Source organism: Rhincodon typus, chromosome 2 (assembly GCF_021869965.1).
Source record: "Rhincodon typus isolate 14 chromosome 2, sRhiTyp1.1, whole genome shotgun sequence".
Taxonomy (NCBI): Eukaryota; Metazoa; Chordata; class Chondrichthyes; order Orectolobiformes; family Rhincodontidae; genus Rhincodon; species Rhincodon typus.
Window position 1 is genome coordinate 44,794,709 of NC_063333.1, and position 20,618 is coordinate 44,815,326.

General features: G+C 40.7%; 1 protein-coding gene across 8 annotated transcripts in view; it reads left to right on the forward strand.

The window, feature by feature from the left end:
* The window catches only part of abcb4 (ATP-binding cassette, sub-family B (MDR/TAP), member 4), a 97,418-nt gene that overhangs the window by 18,923 nt on the left and 57,877 nt on the right, over nucleotides 1-20,618 (forward strand). For all 8 annotated transcript variants that reach the window (XM_048612190.1, XM_048612179.1, XM_048612167.1 and 5 more), the window contains exons 5-7: nucleotides 4,080-4,140; nucleotides 5,300-5,491; nucleotides 15,181-15,352. In XM_048612190.1, coding sequence (XP_048468147.1) covers nucleotides 4,080-4,140; nucleotides 5,300-5,491; nucleotides 15,181-15,352 — 425 coding nt within the window. The remainder of the gene's footprint in view (nucleotides 1-4,079; nucleotides 4,141-5,299; nucleotides 5,492-15,180; nucleotides 15,353-20,618) is intronic.

Genomic DNA, 20,618 nt, shown 5'->3' on the forward strand with positions numbered 1-20,618 from the left:
TTGACTAGCATGTATGAACTGTCAACCCTATGCATCAATGAAACATTCATCCCACTCAGTGAAGTCCCACAAAATCCCGACATTTAATTCCAAATGGGGACGGCAGCTTGCTGAATGCTTTACCCACTTGTTGTGCAACTTCTTTGGAGCGATTGTCCTTGCATGACCCATGGTCACCATTCTTCCTCAACAATTGGTCCACACGGGTTGGCATTGTCAAACCAGTGACCTCAACACATCATCGTGCCTACTTTTGGATCAACTGTCACCCCTGTATTTCAGCCTTTCAAAACATTTTACCGTGGAGCTCTTGGGTACCTAGGATTTATATGCTGCAGCCAAGTTGCAGGGGCACCCCCACATCCCATTCATCTGCACAGGCTGCATTCTGTGGTTCTTCGCTTGCTATGTCAGCACTCACTCACTTTGCCATTACTTAGAGGTTGCCAGCCACTGCATACTGCACCTTGCTTTTTTAGTGCGCACTCATTGACTTTTTATTTTCATATGTTTACACTTTTAGGGAGAAAGAAGTCATCAGTGAGATAGTACATTAATATTGCGTGGTGGTACAGTTAGAAAGCTCTATCAGGATAACATATCAGCGTGTTTTGTAGTGAAATCTGTCAAGATACCCAGTAGATTGAAAGGAATGCTGAGGAGCCTTCTTTTGAGCCTTCAGTCACTGGGAAATATTTCTGTGTGTGTTCAGACTGCTAAGTCGTAGTCCTGATTTCTGAACCTGCTCTGTGGCCGGCCCTATTGGCTTGGAAGACTCGGGCATCACCCCCAGGGCCTTTAGGCCCAGGCCTGTTTGAGAGTTTTGTAACCAGTTGCAGGCTTTCCCTTTTCCTGCTGCAGACTTTGGGATCACTTTGGTGCTTGAGATCTGGCTGTTTGTGGTGGTCATAAACATGTCCATGGAGATGCCTTTGTGACAGATCCTGCATGGTATTAGTAACATTGGCGGACTTCTCCATCCTTCAGTCCAGCTCACCAATTGCCTGTGACAAACCTGCTGGTTGCTCCTGTGGCAGTCTGTGCACATTGATGATGTCATTAATGGTCAAGAAAAGGGGATTTTCTTGTGTTTGATTTCAAGCACTCCTCTGAGTATCAGAGACCCAGGTAGTTCTTCCTCTCCCCGCTGCAGAGACATAACAATGATGTGCTGACCAGAATTTGTACCAGAGTCTAATCTAGGTAGAGAACCCAGCAAAGTGAAAGTCTCTGAGCTGGTGGAGGGTGCAGGTGAAAATCTTATTGGTGCATCCTCTGAAGTGGAAGTTACTGACTTCCTCCTCAGGTGAATTAACTGCATTATGGGTATTACGACACAAAGGCAGACTAGGAAGATATTGGTCAAGTCACAGATAGTTGCCAACAGCCTGCAGAGTGATTTTAAACTGTGTCGGAGCTGTTGGGGAATAGGTCTTCTCCATCCCAGAAATAGGAAATTAAAGATCATGCAAGGCAGCAGCTTCCAAACTGAAGTCGACACGTCCTCAAGCTGATTGGAGTGCATGGACTGTTTGAGTAGCCACACAGCTTCAAGCAAACAGTGACTGTGTTCCCATCCACCAACATTGTCAACCCATTCCCCTGCTCCCAGGACTTATTTTGGGTTACATCAAGGAAGATGAGTGACCTGTCATTTATCTTCCTAAATTATCAAGTTGCCGATAGAAGCATATTAGGTACTGGCTGCTTATCCAAGTAATATTAATAAGGCTCAGTACTTAAATATGTGCCTTGGACCACCCAGTTAAAGTGAAAACATTTCAGGTTCAAAAACAGGCCTAAGGCAATTAAACTAAGAATGTCATGTATCTTTCTTTGTTCCTAGAATATGGGTATCACTGGGAACACCAGGATTTGTTGCCAATCCTAATCGCCCTGGAGAATATGTTTGTGAATTTCTTGAACCTTTGCTGTCCATTAGGTGTAGATACACCCACAGTACTGTTGGAGACTGGGGCTACTTGATTGGGAGGTGGGGGCTGGGTTGGTTTAACTCAGTTGGCTGGATGGTTGGCTTGCGAAGCACTGGGGGTTCAACCCTCACACACTGTTTGAGGTTACTCTGAAGGACTCTCCTTCTCAACCTCTCCCATTGCCTGAGGTGTGGTGATCATCAGGTTAAATTAGCACCAGTTGTCTCTCTAATGATGCAGCAGCCATATGATCTGGTAAGACTGTGATGACTTGACTTGATTTGTGATGGTGGTGGTGGGTAGGTGTTGGGGCAGTTCTATGATTTGACCCAGCCATGATGGAAAAATTACAATATACTTCCAAACTGGGAGGGACTCTTGCTGGGGGAGAAGGTCCTTTGCCCCCACTGGCCTTGTCCTTTTTGTTGCTTGGAACTTATTGCATATGGAGATGGCTGCTTCATCATCTGTGCTGAACATGACAGTCATTAATGCACTTCTGCAGTTCTGACCTATCGGTATTGGGAGGCTCATTGAAACTGCTAAAGATGACTGCAGGTACAGCACTGTCCTGAAGAGCTACTTTGACAGCCTAGGGTTAGGATGATTGACAGCGTAGAGTTGAGTCCCCTTTCTTCATGATAATAATCAACATCACATGCACAGTGAGAGGTCATTTTATCTATCTTTACAGAGGAGGTGATACAGGACAGCACAGACTAAATTCTCAGACAGTCTGATTTACACAGATCTCATTTGTGTGTGAGCACACAAGAGAATAAAGACTATTGGTGATTAGGCTGCAGTTGTACTTTGTGTTCTAAGCTTTAGAAAATATATTCAGCTCTAGAAAAGCAAAAGACTCAAAAATTCCTTGCAAGTAGCTCCAGTGAAAATGTCTGTTACATTGTGCCTCTATTATTTGTGACATCTTCCAAACAGCCATGAGAGGATAAAAACTCTGTTACTGCTTTGGTGTTTAGATGCTCTCCAGGTCTGGATCCCAGCAAAACTGAGAAACAAAATCAAGAGTAACTATTTTAATGGACGAGCTCCCAAGGCGTCTGTGGTGGGGTTTGTAACAGACTGGACATCCTTATGTTAACCCCTCCACCCAGTCGATATCGTACAATTGGATTGGGTGGGTGGTGGGGAGCAAGTGCCAGAGATATGCCTGTGATTGCTCAATTAATAAGTTGATGTTTGCTCATTGACTCCTCAACCCTTGGCAAACACACACTACCAGACAGCGTAAACATGGTCATCATGGACTGTGAATGTTGGGCCTGAAATTCCTTGTGACAATCGAATCATGATGTGGAGGTGCCGATGTTGGACTGGGGTGGACAAGGTCAGAAATCACATAACACCAGGTTATAGTCCAACAGGCTTATTTGAAAACACAAGCTTTTGGAGCCTCGGTCTGAAAGCTTATGTTTTCAAATAAACTTGTTGTACTATAACCTGGTGTCGTGTTATTTCTAACAGTTGAGTTAGTTTAACGACTCTACATTTAACAAATTAACCAATAGCTTCAAATGATTTCTTCAGTCAGTGCAAATATTGACCCTGTTGACAGAACAGCTCCAACTAGATTAGGTGAGTTATCTCCTGTATTGTGTTGACAATAACAACAACTCTAGCTAGTTCATCTGACTATATCGCCTGTATTACTCTGTACAATTTCACTTCCTCTTGCAACTTTTGTAACAATTTGGTATTAACCTTTTCCACCACGAAGATCGCTGCTACCATAGGAGACTACTGGAGGTTGTGGCTGTGATTAAACATAAACAGACAACATCACTCGTTCTTTCACTCCAAATCCCTATCATCTCTTCTACTCTGCTGTACTGTTGTCTACTAGCATCATTAATGCCTGGGTCATGGTTTGGTTACCTCCTGCTCAATTTAAAGATGCTGCTCATCTTAACAATGTATTTGTAAGTCCACAGAAGATTAACCAGTTACTTCAAAAATGGATGAGTTGTTGCTTGCCTCATAGCTAACTCTTAGGGAATTGGCTCCCAGGTTAACATCCAAGAAAATTGCACTTCTGTATTTTTTTTCAAAGGATTGAATACTTGATATTTACTTAATGATCACTTCCAACTATATTACTAACTAGAATATACTGTTTTCCAGCAAATGAACTTCTTAATATAAGTACTGCTGCATCAGAGACTCTAGAAGAACAGATGACAAGGTATGAAGTCTTCAAAAGCATATACATTGGTATTACTTGCTCCTGTGATCTGTATGTGGCTGCTGGTAACTTGACCCAGCTTTTCTAGTAATTACTTAAAAACGAAAAGAAATTGAAATAAAATATTTTATTGTGCACAATTACCTGTAAAATTGTTGTGTAAATATATATTGTACAAAGAGATGTAATATCTACTAAGTACATTTCTAGACTAAAACTGTAGATTTATTCACCTTTATAAGATTTTGGCTTTGCTGGCTTGTATAAATGATCACAAATACAAACTTTAATAGGCAGGTATACAGCTAAATGTAGAATCTGGTTCTTTGGTGCAATGTGTAGCGTGTTGGACTTCAAGTCACTAACAGCCAAGGTATGTAGACATCATATAGAGTTTATGTGGTGCAGTGGTAATATCCTCCTCTAAGCTAGAAGATCTTTATTCAAGTTCCAACTGTTGTGGAGGTTTGTTAAAACATGCATAAATAGTTTGATGGAAATGTTTATGATTAAAAGTATATGGAAAAAATGTTTTGGATTTAGTTTTGAAAATAGCTGTAAAACTTCTGCTAATGTAAATACATTATACTAGTTCATTAGTGAATTTTGCTCATTATAATTGGCAACATGACCTCTGACATAGGGAAAACAAGCCATGATTTCTGTTTCTAATTACTTTCTGGTGATTCCTGCTTGAATATGTCATGTTCGGTTATTTGGTTACATACATGATTGTAGTGACTTGGGATTTTGTTGCTGAGCAAACAATGAGTTACAGTATCTCACATTCAATGACTGAGCCCAGAAACATAGCCATTTGAATGCCGAAGTGCCATAGCCATAGCAAAGGATAGGGGTCAAGAAATTTCACTGCTACCTTTTGACACTCTGACCTTTTGGATAACCTGCCCAATTTTCATTCTTGAATTTATGGGCAAGTTCTGCAAAAGGTGGCCAGTAATCTCCGCCAATTAAGATAACACCCAGGCAACAAATTTCCACTAGGTCACTGATGGTGATTGCAAAGCTGTAGGTAAAGCAGATTAAAGAGGAATGAAATTATTAGCAATTACTTGACTATTTGAAGTGCCATTTATTGACTACATGCTGAAAACATGCTTCATTTTCAAGAGAACATTTATCTCTTCCTTATTTGCAGATTTTCCTATTACTACGTGGGTTTAGGGGCAGCTGTTCTGCTTGCTGCCTATGTCCAAGTTTCCTTCTGGTCACTCGCTGCAGCAAGACAGACACAAAAGATAAGAGAAACTTTTTTTCATTCATTATTGCGGCAGGAAATAGGATGGTTTGATGTCATTCAGATTGGCGAACTCAACACCCGTCTAACAGAGTAAGTAATCACAAATTCAGTCTTTAATATTCGGGAAATAAATTTATATGTGCCGTCATTTGATGTTGCCATTAATTTATAAACATAATTTTAATTTCTCTTGTAGATTGAAATTAATCATTATTCTAATCAGTCAATTTTTTTGACTACTGAGATGCTTTAGTGCTGATGAGCGGAATTCTGTACTTTTACAGTAAAAAATAGGATTGCGTTATGTTTGCTTGTAAATGATGCAGTTAGATTCAGAATGAGACCTTTCTATTTTTGTTCCAATAATACTTTTTGGTCAAAAGTCAAAAAGGCACACCTTTCCCCTGACCCATGTTAGATTTCTCTTTGTGACTGAGGCTTTATCTGGGATTCCGTATAAACGAGGACAGTTCTGGTCACCTCACCACCAGAAGAACCCTCTTTGGAGAGGGTGCAGAAAAGGTTTACCAGGATGTTGCCTGGTATGGGGGATTTTAGCTACGAAGAAAGCTTTTGGATAGACTGGGTTTGTTTTCACTGGAACGCAGGAAGTTGAGGGACGACCTGATAGAAGTTTATAAAATTATGAATGGCATGGATAGAATGAGGAAATAGAATGATGGAAAGTATGAGCCTTTTTCCCAGGGTGGAGGGATCGATTACCAGAGGACGCAGGTTCAAGGTGCGGGGATGGGATGTTTGAAAGAGATGTGCAAGGGAGGATTTTCACACAAAGGGTGGTGAGTGCCTGGAACACGCTGCCACAGGAGATGGTGGAAGCAGACACAACTGAATTGGAAGGGAATAGAGGGATGCATATCCTGTAAGTGAAGACAGTTTTAGAATAGAAGGGCAAAACGTGTTGGCATAGCCTTGGAGTACCGAAGGGCCTGTTCCTGTGCTGTATTACTCTTTTCATCATTCATGTAAATGATTTGGATGTGAACATAGGAGGTATAGTTAGTAAGTTTGCAGATGATACCAAAATTGGTTGTATAGTGGACAGCCAAGAAGGTTACCTCAGAGTACAATGGGATCTTGACCAGATGTGCCAGTGGGCCAATGAATAACAGACAGAGTTTAATGTAGATAAATGTTAGGTGCTGCATTTTGGAAAGGCAAATCAGGGCAGGACTTATATACTTCATGGTAAAGTCCTGGGGAGTGTTGCTGAGCAAAGAGACCTTGGAGTGCAGATTCATAGTTCCTTGAAAGTAGAGTCACAGGTAAACAGGATAGTGAAGAAGACATTTGGTATGCTCGCCTTTATTGGTCAGTGCATGGGCTACAGGAGTTGGGACGTCATGTTATGGGTGTACAGGACATTGGTTAGGCCATTTTTTGAATACTGCGTTCAGTTCTGGGTCTCCCTGCTATAGGAAGGATGTTGTGAAACCTGAAAGGGTTCAGAAAAGATTGACAAGGATGTTGCCAGGATTGGAGGGTTTGAGCTATAGGGAGAGGCTGAATAGGCTGAGAGGTGACATTATAGGGGTTTATAAAATCAGGAGGAGCATGGATAGGATCAGTAGCCATGGTCTTTTCCCAGGGTAGAGGAATCCAAAACTAGACATAGGTTTAAGGTGACAGGAGAAAGATTTAGAAGAGATCTAAGGGGCAACTTTTTTCACATAGAGAGTGTATGGAATGAGCAGAGGAAGTGGTGGAGGCTGGTACAATTACAAAATTTAAAAGGCATCTGGATGGATATTTGAATAGGAAGGGCTTAGAGGGAAATGGGCCAGATACTGGCCAGGGGAACTAGATTAATTTAGGATATCTGGTTGGTATGGATGAGTTGGATCAAAGCGCCTGTTGCCATGTTGTATAGCTTTATAACTTTATGACACTATTTGAGGGTCCTTACAGTTTGGCTTTCCCAAACTGTCACTTATTAGAAATTGGACTTTGTTTCAACCAGGGGAAACAGTGCTTCTGCATTAAGCAAAAAGAATCTTTATAGGTCCGTATAGATTTCTCAGTTTTAGAGTTGTTATTATGATGATGAGACACCACTCCCTCCTTGAGTCCCATTAACATGTTAACGTTGTGTCTTGGAGGCTATTTTATCAAACAGGTCTATATTGAAGTGGAAATTTCATTTTCACCATAAATATTTATCCAACAGTTAAAGACAGTAAACGGCTTTGCATCTTCTAACCTCAAGACTCATTTGAGGTTTGTTAACTTAAGCGTGTCTTCTAGCTCTGCACTCAAATACAAAACATGCAAAAACAAGCAGGAAAACACCAGCTGAGCCATCACACCTCTCCCATAGAATCAAGTTTCAACTTGTGCACATCTTAAACCCCATTGCTGTTCACCACCCACACACTGGCCATGAAGTCACCTGAGACAGTCAAAAAGATGTAAACTAATTGTCTGGAACAGTTTTCTTTGACCCTGAAGGTGATCAAATGACTTTGGGAGACTAAGGTGATTGGGGGCATGGATGCAATACCTAAGTCCCTTCTAAATGTATGCATGCCTCATGTAGAAACCCATCAGCTCCCTTTTGAACATGTCCATTGAATCTACGCTCACTGCATAAACAAGCAAAAGGTTTCACAATCCCAACTCTCAGAAAAGAATTGCCTTCTGATACCTGATCTATTTCTATGCTTACATTATATTGTTATTTACAGAAACATTGAATAATTATTTTGCTTCAGCATATACCAAAGCTATATTAGAAGAAGAGATCAGAATGTGACAACATATTTCAGGTAGAAGGAAGAGAGAAAATTGTTAAATTAGTTAAAATTAAAAGGCGCTAAAATTAAAAGGCATTAAAATTCAGTGGATTTACACATGCTGAAAGAGGTATCGGAGACACTATGATGTACTTATAACAAATCATCAAACACTGATATAATCCCAGAAGAATGGAGAACAACTAATAATATTCCTGTGCAACAAAAGATGGAGATAGAGCAAGTTCAGGAAAGTACAGATGATAGAATCATTATTCAAGGATGTAATAGAAAAAAATTTGCAGCTAAACATATAGCAAAGAACAGTCACACTTGAAGTTTACTGAATTCTTTGAAGAAGCAATGGAAAGAGCGGACCAGGGTAATGTAGCAGACCAGTAAGGTACATCACAGCACATTCGTGACTAAGGAAGGCCAAGGGAAACGTGACAGCACGGTTAGCTAGCTGACTTCAAAGAGAAAATAAAGAGCAAGGGTAAAGGTAGCTGCTCAGACCATAGGAAAGTGAAAATTAGCATTCCATAGGGATCTGTGCTGGGATTGGTGCAGTTCATAATTTACATGGATTAAACAGCTGAACTTCATTGGTGAGGTGAAGATGGCTGCCCTTGACATCCAGCAGTATTCAACCAAATATTGCATTAAAAAGCATCTTTGCCATTTGTTCTATGAGACATCTAATCTCCCCTACTCGCCTATCCAGTCAACCTTTTTGTTTCACCACCTGCTGCTCCCTTTTGTAACAGAGTAAAACGCATCATGTTTCCAGTTTTGCCTAAGGCCCATTCTCTGAGAGGCCTTTGTGAATGCATGGGTAGTGGCTTGGCGCTTGGCCACTGAGCATTTGCATATACAAGCATTATCTACGGATAGCAGCTCCATGACAGAAGTTGGGATGGCCTTGGTTCTGGACTGTAGGTGATGCAGGTTAAATAGTTTCTGAAATATTTCCACAGAGGCCAGTATCCCATCACCAAGGTCACCCATGACACTGATCCAGCTTCCTCAGACCTAGCTCTCAAAGTGTCAGGTTGTCTGATACTGCTGTTCTTATATGTCAGCCGGGGCTCCCTGATTGGACCAGATTAACAGCCCCATTCAGGTAACTCATATTCTGTTAGGTCCGCCTGGCTGACCTCATTGCAATCACTGCAGTTTCCTGCTTGTTCTATAATGTAGCTCAACTTCAGCGGGAACCTTCATGGATATGGGACGGAGTGTTGCAGCGAAGAAGATGAAGAGGGGCATTGGTGCAATGGCATGGGTCTTTGTTGCTGTGCAGCAGGTGGAGGATGGTGATGGATTTCTGTAGGTGGCCAGAGTTGAGGAGGGTGCTACATAATTCCTCTTGGTTGACCCTGTCTTCGGCCTTTGTGAGGTCAGAGAAAGCCATTTATACAGGTTGCTGCTACCCTTTCTGTTTTTCTTCGACTTGTCTTGCTGTGATGGTCACGTCCATTTTTAATTAGAGTAGTTAGCAGGGGTCTAGCACAAGGCCAAATATTTTCAAATAATGTGCCTAGTAAGGTCACGTCCAATGGTTGTGGGTCATAGTTATGGCTGCTGACTGTCTCCTGGAGCGATGTCACTCAAGGATCACAGCCAGTCAACTGTGGATTCAGAAAAAGTGAAAACAAACTTACCAGGCCTTCTCTCTCACGGTCTCCATGCTCAGATGGGTATCTCCCATACCTCCTCCAATGTGGGTCTGCTGATTGCTGAGTGCTAAATGCCTCCCACTGCTCCTTTAGCACTGAGGGCCTTGTTACAGTCCCCAATTGGACTGCGAGAATCAGCTCTTTGATCTTCTATTACTATAGAATTGAAGGTTGTGATGGGCATGATAAAAGGGACTGATCTTTGATTAAAAACTCAGTCCAAATGTATCCCACTGTGACGTTTCATCAGGATGAGGAATTAGAAAAACAATCAGTTTTTGCCCTCAGTTTTCTCATTTTCTTCACTTTATATTGAGATGGAAGCTATCCTGTCATTCACGTGTCTTTTAGAGATTTTCTTTTTGTTTATCCTTTTATGAAATTTGGATGTTTATGGCAAGGCCAGCATTTAGTGCTCACCCTGAATTACCCGAAAACTGAGTAGCTATGTTGGCTATTTCAGAGCAAAGTTAATAAGGCCCATTCTCTGAGAGGCCTTTGTGAATGCATGGGTAATGGTTTGGAACTTGGCCACTGAGCATTTACATACACAAGCATTATTGACATGACTGTGGATCTGGAGTCACATGATGGCCAAACCAGGTCAGCAAATTTCATTTCCTAAATGACATCAGGGAACCACATCAGTGGTTTGAACAACTCATCATAGTTTCAAGGTCACCATTACCATCAACATTTGCACTTCCACATTTATTAATTGAATTTAAATTCTAGTAGCTGCTGTGGTAGGATTTGTGGATTATGTGTTTAAGGACATTACCACTGTTTTTGTCCTTCTTCATATGTCTCACTACTTCTCCTTTTTGGTTTTATAAGATAAAACCTTTTGTTAGTTGATCTATCCTGCCCTCTGGGATTTTGCAGATTTTCCTTTTTGTTCTCCCCTGATCAAACATGGGTCCAAAGGATCTCCTGGAACAGTTTCAGTCACCGAAAGAGGTCATCAAAAGGAATTTCCCAGGTTTCTGCCCCATGGTAGGCCTGGATTTTTTAACTTCTCTCTCCTGGGAGATTGCTTTAGGGTGAAGTGAGCATTTGATAACTAAGGAAGTGATGGTTGAAGCTTAGATTTTGAATGATTTCCAGAGTTCAACTTAGATGTTAGGGTCTGAGTATATCCTCTTCTTCCTCTGCCTCTGTGCCAATTTCTTTGGACAAGAGTCCTCTTCCTGTCCCACAGACTCCTCCATCCACCTCCAACACTCTCACCCTCCACCTGGATCCCTCCCTCTGGTCTTTTACCTGCACTTTACCTGTTCATTGAGAACTGTCAATGTGACATTAGTCACCTTAATTTCTCTGCCCCTTCACCCTCTCGAACCCATTGAAACCAATCTTCCTCTGAACTGACTGTACTCCATGCTCTCCGATCCAATCTTGACTTCATCATCAAGCCTACCAACAAGGGTGATGCTGTTGTTGTTTGGAGCACTGACCTCTACATTGTGGAGGCTGTCTCGGATACCTCCTCCTATCTTCCCCTGGACCATACTGCCACCAAAAAACCAAAACAAAGTGCTGAAGAAGGGTCACCTGGAGCTGAAACATTGACTCTGCTTTTTCTCCTCAGATGCTGCCAGACCTGCTGAGCTCGTCCAGCACTTTGTTTTTGTTTCACCCTTTAGGGATATTTAATTCAAAGCAGGAAATTGTTTTTGGCAGTACTGATGTTGACAGGATGGAATGACAAGGGGCGCTCTGAATTAGAACGGAATTATCTGGCATTGCTGACATGTGACTCCAGGTTCGCAGGGATATGAATGGCTCTTTGAAATGTCTCTGTGAAATGGCTGGGTGAGCCACTCATGTTTGAGATCTGTTTACACTGGCCATTCCCAAAATAATATGCAATCAGATGCATCTTGCTATTATATCTGACGTAATAGCTTTTGCATGGGATACTGGCAGCAGTACTGGGGTAGAAGGGAGCTGTCCTGGTGGGATGGACTTCACTTGAACCATCCTGGGACCATGGTCCTGGAGAATCAAAATAGCTATCACTGTAGACAGGGCTTTAAACTAATTAGAGGTTGGTTTGGGAGAGGGGAAATGTAGGCTTACAAAGCAAGTGGATATGGCAGCATTACAGGGCAGCTACAATGATACTTGGAGTGTGACAGGAATGGACAGAATGTGCAAACATAGAAAAATTGCAGTAAATAGGATCAAAAAAGGAAAATAACAGTGAAAAGGCAAAATTGATCTTTACTTGAATGCTATTAGTATTCAGAATTTAAAAATGAATTAATGGTACAATACTGGTTAACAGGTGTGACATTTTCATCTATACGGACACATGGATACAAGAGATCACAGCTGGGAACTAAACATTCAGGGGTGTGTGTCTTTTCATAAGAAGGGAAGGATGATGGGGTAGCATTGTTGGAATGGGATGGAATAAGTATGATTTTAAAAAATGATCTTGATTTGGAAGATGTAGAATTCATGTGGGTGGAATTAAGAAATAAAAAGGGAAAGATAACACTAGTAGGAGTAGTCAATAGACCCCTAATAGTAGCTATACAGTGGGACAGAAAATAAATCCAGAAATAATGAGGATGTGTAACAAAGGCAGTACATTAGTCATGGGTACCTTTAATCTTCTTGTAGACTAGGATAGTCAGTTTGCCAGAGGATGCCATGAGGAAGAACTCATGGAATGCGTTTGGGCCAGTTTCCTAGAACATTATGTTGTGGATTCAACCAGAGAGTCATTAAACCCACCTCATTAAACATCACTGGATCCAAGGTAAAAGATCCCTTTGGAAATGATACAATCCCTGCAGTGTGAAAGCAGGCCATTCGGCCCATCTGAAGAGCTTCCCACCCAATCCCTGTAATCCTGAATTTCCCATGGCAAATACATGCCTGCACATCCCTGGACACTATGGGCAATTTACTGTGACCAATCCACCTAACCTGCACATCTTTGGATACCCGGAGGGAATCTATGCAGACATGGGGAGAATGTACAAACGCCACACAGACAGTCGACCGAGGGTGGAATCAAACCTGGGTCCCTGGCGCTGTGAGGCAGCAGTGTTAAGCACTGATCTGCCGTGCCATCGTGACTATAAAATGGTACAATTTAGTATTCAGTTTGAGAGAGAGGAGCTTGGGTTAGAATCAACTGTGCTAAGCTTAAATAAGGGTAATTACACAAGGATGAGGGCAGAGCTGATTGGAGTGGACTGGGAATGGAGTTTAGCAGCAAATGTGGTCGAGGCACAGCGGCAGCCATTTTTTTTTAGAAATGTCAAAGGGATGAGCTAACCATGGTTAACTGGGGAAGTTAAAGATAGCAATACATTGAAAGAAAAAAAAGCATACAGTGTGGCAAAGATCAGTAGTAATGCAGTGAATTGGGAAAGTTTTAAAAGCCAACAAAAGACAATCAATAAAAATAATAGACAGAAAATAAACTTTGAGGGTAAACTGAAAACTAATATCAAGATGGACTGCAAGAGCTTCTTTAAATACATAAAAAGAGGAAAGCCAAAGTGAACATGGGCCTTTTAGAAAACAAGGCTGGGGAAATAATGGGGGGGATCCTGGAAATAGCAGGGGTGTTGAATAAGTACTTTGTACCACTGTAGAATACACTGATAGCATTCTAAACTTACTAAATAATTAGGCAGGAGAAGGAAATGAGGAAATAATACAATAATTATCATTAGAGAAAAAATGCTAGGAATATGAATGGGGCTAAAGACCTATAAGTCTCCTGGACCCGAAGAGATGCATCCTAGGATATTAAAGGAAGTAGCTACGGAGATAGTGGTTGCACTGGTAGTATTTTCCAAGAAGTTTCCAAGTGGTTATTTTCCAAGAATTCATTGAATCTGGAAACATTGTAGAGTATTAGAAAACTGTCAACATAACACTTTTATTTAAGGAGACAAAAAACAGGTAACTATAGGCTACTTAACATAGTGTCTGTTATTGGAGAAAACATTAGAATTTACTATAAAGGATGCATTAATGATCTAGATGAAGGAACTGAGGGCATTCTGGCTAAGTTTGCAGACTATATAAAGATAGATAGAGGGACAGGTAGTATTGAGGATGCGGGGAGGCTGCAGAAGGATTTGTTTCAGAGATAGTAGGAACTGCAGATGCTTTTCTGAAGAAAGGCCCAAAACGTCAGCTTTCCTGCTCCTCTGATGCTGCTTGCCTGCTGTGTTCATCCAGCTCTACACCTTGTTATCTGCAGAAGGATTTGGACAGGTTAGGAGAATGGGCAAAGAAGTGGCAGATGGAGTACAATGTGGGAACGTGTGAGGTCATGCACTTTCGTAGGAAGGATAGAGGTACAGACTAATATTTCTAAATGGGGAGAAAATTCAGAAGTCTGAAGTGCAAAGAGACTTGGGAGTTCTAGTCCAGGTCTCTCTCAAGGTAAACTTGCAGGTTGAGTCAACAGTTAGGAAGGCAAATGCAACTTTGGCATTTATTTTGAGAGGACTTGAATATAAAAGCAGGGATGTACATACAAGGCTCTATAAGGCTCTGGTCAGGCCATATTTGGAGTATTGTGCACAGTTTTGGGCCCCATATCTCAGGAAAGATGTACTGACCCTGGAGCGGGTTCAGAGGAGGTTCACGAGAATAGTTCCAGGTATGAAAAGCTTGACATATGAGGAACGTTTGAGCACTCTGGGTCTATATTCGATGGAGTTTAGAAGGATGAGGGGGGACCTAATTGATACTTGGGCTGCTTCTGCTCCTATGGTGTATGGCCTTGGGATCTACCCAAAATAAACTTCATTGTTTCATGTGAAAAGCTTTGTAAGAAACATCTATAAAACAAAAGGAAGGCTTGCATCTGTATGGTACCTTTCGTGACTACAGGTTATTCCACTTCACTTTACAGCCAGTTAAATTCTTTTGAAATGTGGCAAGGAACACAATAACCTGCTTGCACACAACAAGCTTCTACAAACAGCATATTAAGAATGCCCAGACAATCTGGTTTTAATTTCCTGGAGGACGTCTGTGGTACAGTGGCTATGTCCTTACCTCTGAACTAGGAGACCTGAGTTCAAGTCCAACCTATTCCAGATGTGTATTAGCATCTTTGAACAGGTTGATTCGGGAAAATATCTGTCTATATGTTTGTGGGAATGGAGAGTGTGCTATTATTAACTTTGAATGGGAAGTGTATAATTTTGATGATGTGAAGGCACAAGAACTGCTTTCGTGCCTGAAGTTGGAAAAGGGATAGGTTTAACAGAATTTTTTATATGTTGAACAGTGAAACATGCCTTGCTGTAGACTGACATTTTAGCAGATGATGATCTTAAGTTATGATCTCTTTGTTTTGCAGTGATATTTCAAAGATAAGTGATGGAATTGGCGATAAAATAGGCTTCCTCATACAATCACTGGCCTCCTTTATAGGTGGCTTTATGGTTGGCTTTATCAAAGGATGGAAACTAGCACTGGTGATTCTGGCTGTGAGTCCGGTTCTAGGAATTTCTGCAGCAATCTGGTCCAAGGTTAGTGTATTTAGCTGTGTATTTTAATTAGTCCAGAAAGGTAGTTACTTAAACCATGTTGAATGATGTCTTACATTTCATATGAGATATGAAAATTATGCCCTCATGTCTCTTCTATGTTTTCTCCTGCAGCTTTTCTCAGCTGCTGTAGAATGGAAGGAAGCTCATTCATTGGTTGATTATGCTTTGAACCAGTCAATAATAACGTTTCTTTGTGGGTCAGAAGCCTTATTATTGTCTTGATTAATGCAATGATTCAAAAATAATGATAGCTGTCTAATGGGACATGTGCTACTCCTGCAGGATCTGAAATTGTGATTCTGATTTTGAAATGGTGCTGTTAGAGGCAGCTATGTCGAATTTTAATGTGGACAGTTAAATATGGTCCTAGTGATGTAGATGCCTGCTGTTTGCAGGGAAATTAGGCTCCTTTTGCGATCACGGAATGTCTCTTGGAATAGTTGATGAATGTTTCACGGGTGCAATTCTAAATACCTGCTGTAATCACTGGATCATTGTTAAGATCCACATCAAAATCTGCCAGGCACAATATCATATGGAAAAGGAGCAATAACTTCATAAATTACTGGAGAAGAACTTTCAGAACTTTCCTTACTATGTCATCTAATATAACCTTGACAATGATGTTAATTCAGATGGCTGTCTGAGCCTCACTCCTTTTCTTCTCAGTGAGTCTCCTGCCTAAATTAACTTGACTGTTTGACCTGGCATGTAGATCCCACATAAAATATGTCAATTTGCTGTGTTTTCCTGTTATTTTTATCTTCTTCATGAGGAATATGAGGTCTTAAAATCTCTTATATAATGAGACCTATTTGTAATCTGTTCAGCAAACACTAACAAATCTAGCTGTTTCCCAAGGTAAGGGTGGAGAATGATACAAAAAAACTAATGGTCATTTTCTCTTGGAGGAATAATAGGTGGAATTTAGTTGTGGTGATGGGGTCCTACTCACTATTTGGAGAACCAGTAGGAACCCTGTGTCACCTTTGAACAAGAACTTCGCTAACATTACCAAGTAAGCAGATATTTACCAACAGCACAGTCAAGCCTCCTGTATTAACAAAAGTTCCAAGTTGGGGCAGAACTCCTGCCCGTGAACTGTCAGCCAAACAGAGGCTGTGGGCTCAGGATTTCGGGAGAGTAAGGGTGGGTTGAAGAGAGAGGGTCGCCAGTGAAGGAGAAAGTGGGGTGTTGGATGCAATGCATAGGGATGGCTTTCAATATGTCCCTTGGTCAAGCACCAAGCACCAGTGAATGAAGGACACAGCTTCATTAGGATGCTGGCAACATTCTAGAGGTAGTGGAAACCTGAATGAGTTTAATTTAATCCCTGAGCCACCATTGAAACCCAGTGGGCTTAGGACTAATTAAATCTCTTTATGGACCTTTTTGTTGACATCCTGTGGCTAGTCAGCCTGTCTCCCTTTGTACACTTAATGCACATCAGTTTTCAAGCTGCTGGGAATCACACATACTGCAGGAGGCTCCACTAAATTCTGCCAATATCTCTGCTTCCCAATTAGCTCCTCCCTTTTACTTTTTGCAGTTCCAGATGAATTAAGCAAGGAAAACCAGATTGTAACTCAAAGCAATTTTTTTTGTTCATGGGATGCAGACATTGCCATATCACCAGCAATCTCCTCAAATATTAACTTGTATTATTATAACAACTTCTACGTTCAACAACATTTTACAGCAAATGAAGTATGCAAGAAGATGCAATTTCTCTCTATACAGTAAATGTTTTTGATACAGGGACTGAAGCATGATTCAGAGCTGAAACCCAGATTGTTATACAAAATCTTAATATCTGTTCACAACCATCCTTTTTTGAAAAAGAGACATCTTCAAATCATTACTTTAAGTTTTTCATCTCTAATGAATTTTAATGTGGATTTCAGTGGCAGTGCAGTCTGAGCTTAATGTGGAACTTGAGAAAGAGGTGGGAATAGAAACTCTCATACTTGGTAATGGGTGAAATGTGTGGTTTGAAATCAAGATTAGATTGAACCCTATGCCTTTTTAGGTAAAGAAAGTGAGTGAGTGAGTGAGACCAAGCAGAAGCTGGGAGAGAAGCTAGGGGAGGTTACTGAAGACATGGTCAAACTTTATCATATGAGCAGACATTAAATTAAACCAAAGAACTGCTGATGCTAGGAATCTGAAATAAAAAGAAATTGCAGGGAAAACTCAGCAGGTCTGACAGTATCTATGGAGAGAAAGCAAAGTTAAGATTTCAGATTTAAGAAGACTTTTGTAAGTAAACAAATATAAGGCACAAGAAAAGCCTGAGCCGATTTCTAGAGCGTGTGTGATAGCTGGAAATAAATACAGCTTTTCTAGCATAATTTGAAATATTTGCCGAGTTTTAAAATGTAAGGGGATGTGTTGACTCTGAAGTTGCCTGTTGTCATTGTGTGACATTTTCAGCAGGTTTTAAAACATTTCTGTACTTGGTTGCTTTGTATTCAGAGCTTTATGGCCATGAGGTCAATGATCTCACATCCTATGCACCTTGTCATATCTTTACTCATTATTACATACACAAAGGTAAATAAACATAAAACTGTGTTAAATAAATTCCTTCTTGATAACCTTAATTGGTACTGTTGATGAAAGAACTATCTTTGCCCAGGGCTTGGTCGAACTTTGAAACTGTTTGCGAGGAGAAATTCTTGTGTCAATATAGCTATCTCACACTGCGGTGAAAGTTTAAGTCACTATAAAATTTTCAGACTGTGCAATTAACCCTATAATGAAAATATAATTCTAAAATATGGTCAAGAATTGGATAAATAAAACAATGCACAGAATATCCTAAGTTCCTGGTATTTTCTGTATTTGCTGAAATGTTTGAATAAAACATTTGTGTTCAGAAACTGCTGTTCTTAATGGATTGATTTATAGGTAGCCTTCCCACACTTATTAATGAGATCTATGAGGAACAAACGCAGTGTGCTGTCTATTTTATAATATTGTTAGGAATAAAACAGCAAATTGTTTTCAAAGCCAATTAGTTGAATGCATAGAATCTGATGTTAATACTTGGTCTGCTTCAGTACTAGATAGGAGAGGCGAGAAACAGTACATTACATTACACTGTGGGAACTATCACAAAAATATATAAGCAAGACCGCACACTGATGAGAAAGCTGCACCTTCCAAAAGATGTATTTCACACTCTTAGTTGTGTTCACAGAAATTAATTTACCAAGTGGGTGAAGTTTATTAGAAGGAATCCGGTCTGCGGAAAGCACAGATTTTTTTTTGTTTGTTCCTGATCTTTATAGGGTGGCAGAGAATCACACTTCAAAGAGGTTGAACACAGAATTAATTTGTGACCAGATCATAGTTGAAGTAGCAAAAGAAGCCTTGTAAGACCTCTTGGCTAAAGAGGATTTAATCCTAGTGAAAGTGGCACAGATCGTGAGGGAAACAGAACGGTAAATGCTTGAAGGGAAATTAGTGCAGTTAATATACCATGAAACTTCCTTGATGCAGTATGGACAAATCACACAGTCAGGAAGACTTCCCAGTGGCGGACCACAATGCCACAACTGTGGAAAAATGGATAATTATTAAAGAGCCGGTTAGTTTTGTTTACAGATAACGGCCAAGCAAAGGGGAAAAAAATTCTTTAAAGTATTGGCACAATCAAGAGTTTGAAAAACTACGAGACCAGTAAGGAACCTTTGTTGGGTGAAACCAATTATCTGAAAACAAATACTGGAGTGTCAGAATGGAAATAAATAGATGCCGCCCCACAGAATTTAAAATCAGTACATGAGCTCATATTATCAGATCAACTAAATTTGTTTAAACAAATAAAAGTAGTGTCTTCCTCTATGACTTAAAAGTCCCGAAGGAAAATCCTTAATGTAACAGGCCAATTCACAGCAAGGTACAGAAGCAAGGAAAGTGAAATCGTGGAACCTCTCTTTGGCATTCCAAATCAAAGGATATTCTCTACCAAGCAGGAGAACATGCTTGAAGCCTAACTTAATCTGTAAGGTTGATTTGCTTGTGATAGCAGACCAAACAAGTGAATTTTGAAATGAGTTCCCAACATTGTTCTAGGGTCTGGGGAAATTGAATTGAATTACATCATTGAATGAGGAGAAAAGAGAAAAGTTGCATATCCATTGGGGATGTGCAAGAAATAAGAGCGTAAGTTAAAGAATGGAGTGATTTCACTAATCACTATGCCTACATGGTAAGATGATATGCAGGTATGAATTCAATGCCAAAGTGAAATGGTTTGATAAGAATCTGTTTGGATTTAACTCGGTTGAATTCTTCAATCCGGATGGTAACAGTGGATTTTGGCAATTACCTCTGAATGAAGTCTCCAGAAAGTTTACTTCCTCTCCTCTCCTCTCTCTCCTCCTTTCTTCTCCACTCCTCCCCTCCCCTCCCTTTCTCTGTCCTCCCTGGAGAGTTGGTGGTGCTCTGTCCTCCTCAACCGGTCCTGTCCTTGGAGGGAAGGAACACCCACACTGCTGTTAGAAAGGCTGTTCCAGGATTTTGACCAAATTACAGTGAAGGAATGGTGATATAGTTCCAAGTTAAGATAATATGTGATTTGAAGGAAAATTTGCAGTTGGCAGTGATCCCATCCATCCCATCCAGCTCATCCATCCATGTCCTTGTCCTTCTAAATATAGAGGTTGAGAGTTTGGAAGGTGCAACCAGAAGGCCCTTAGTGAGTTACTGTACCACACACCGTGCTCGTATGCACTGCTATCACTGATGGTGAAAAGAGTGAATGTTGAAGGTAGTGGATTGAGTCCCACTTAAGCCAGCTGCAATATCCCAGTTAGTGTCCTGCTTCTTGGGTGTTGGAGCTATGCTTACCAGGCAAGTGGAGAGCATTCCATCACTGTTCTGCTTTGTGCCTTATAGATGTTGGACAGGCTTTAGGGGAGCCAAGAGGTGAGTTACTCGCTGCAGTATTCCTTGCTTCTGACCTTCACTATAGGCACAGTAGTTATGTGCTGGTCCTGTTTGGTTTCTGATCAAAGGTAACCCTCCAGAATTATGATAATGAGGGATTCAGTGATGGTAATGCCATTAAACTCCTAAGTGTGATTAGATTTTCTTCTGTTGGAGATGCCCTGACACTCGTATGGCACAATTGTTACTTGTCACTTTTCAGCCCAAGCCTACATATTGTCCAGATCTTAAAACATTTGAACTTGGACTGCTTCAGTATCTGAGCAGTCATGAATAGGTATAAACATTG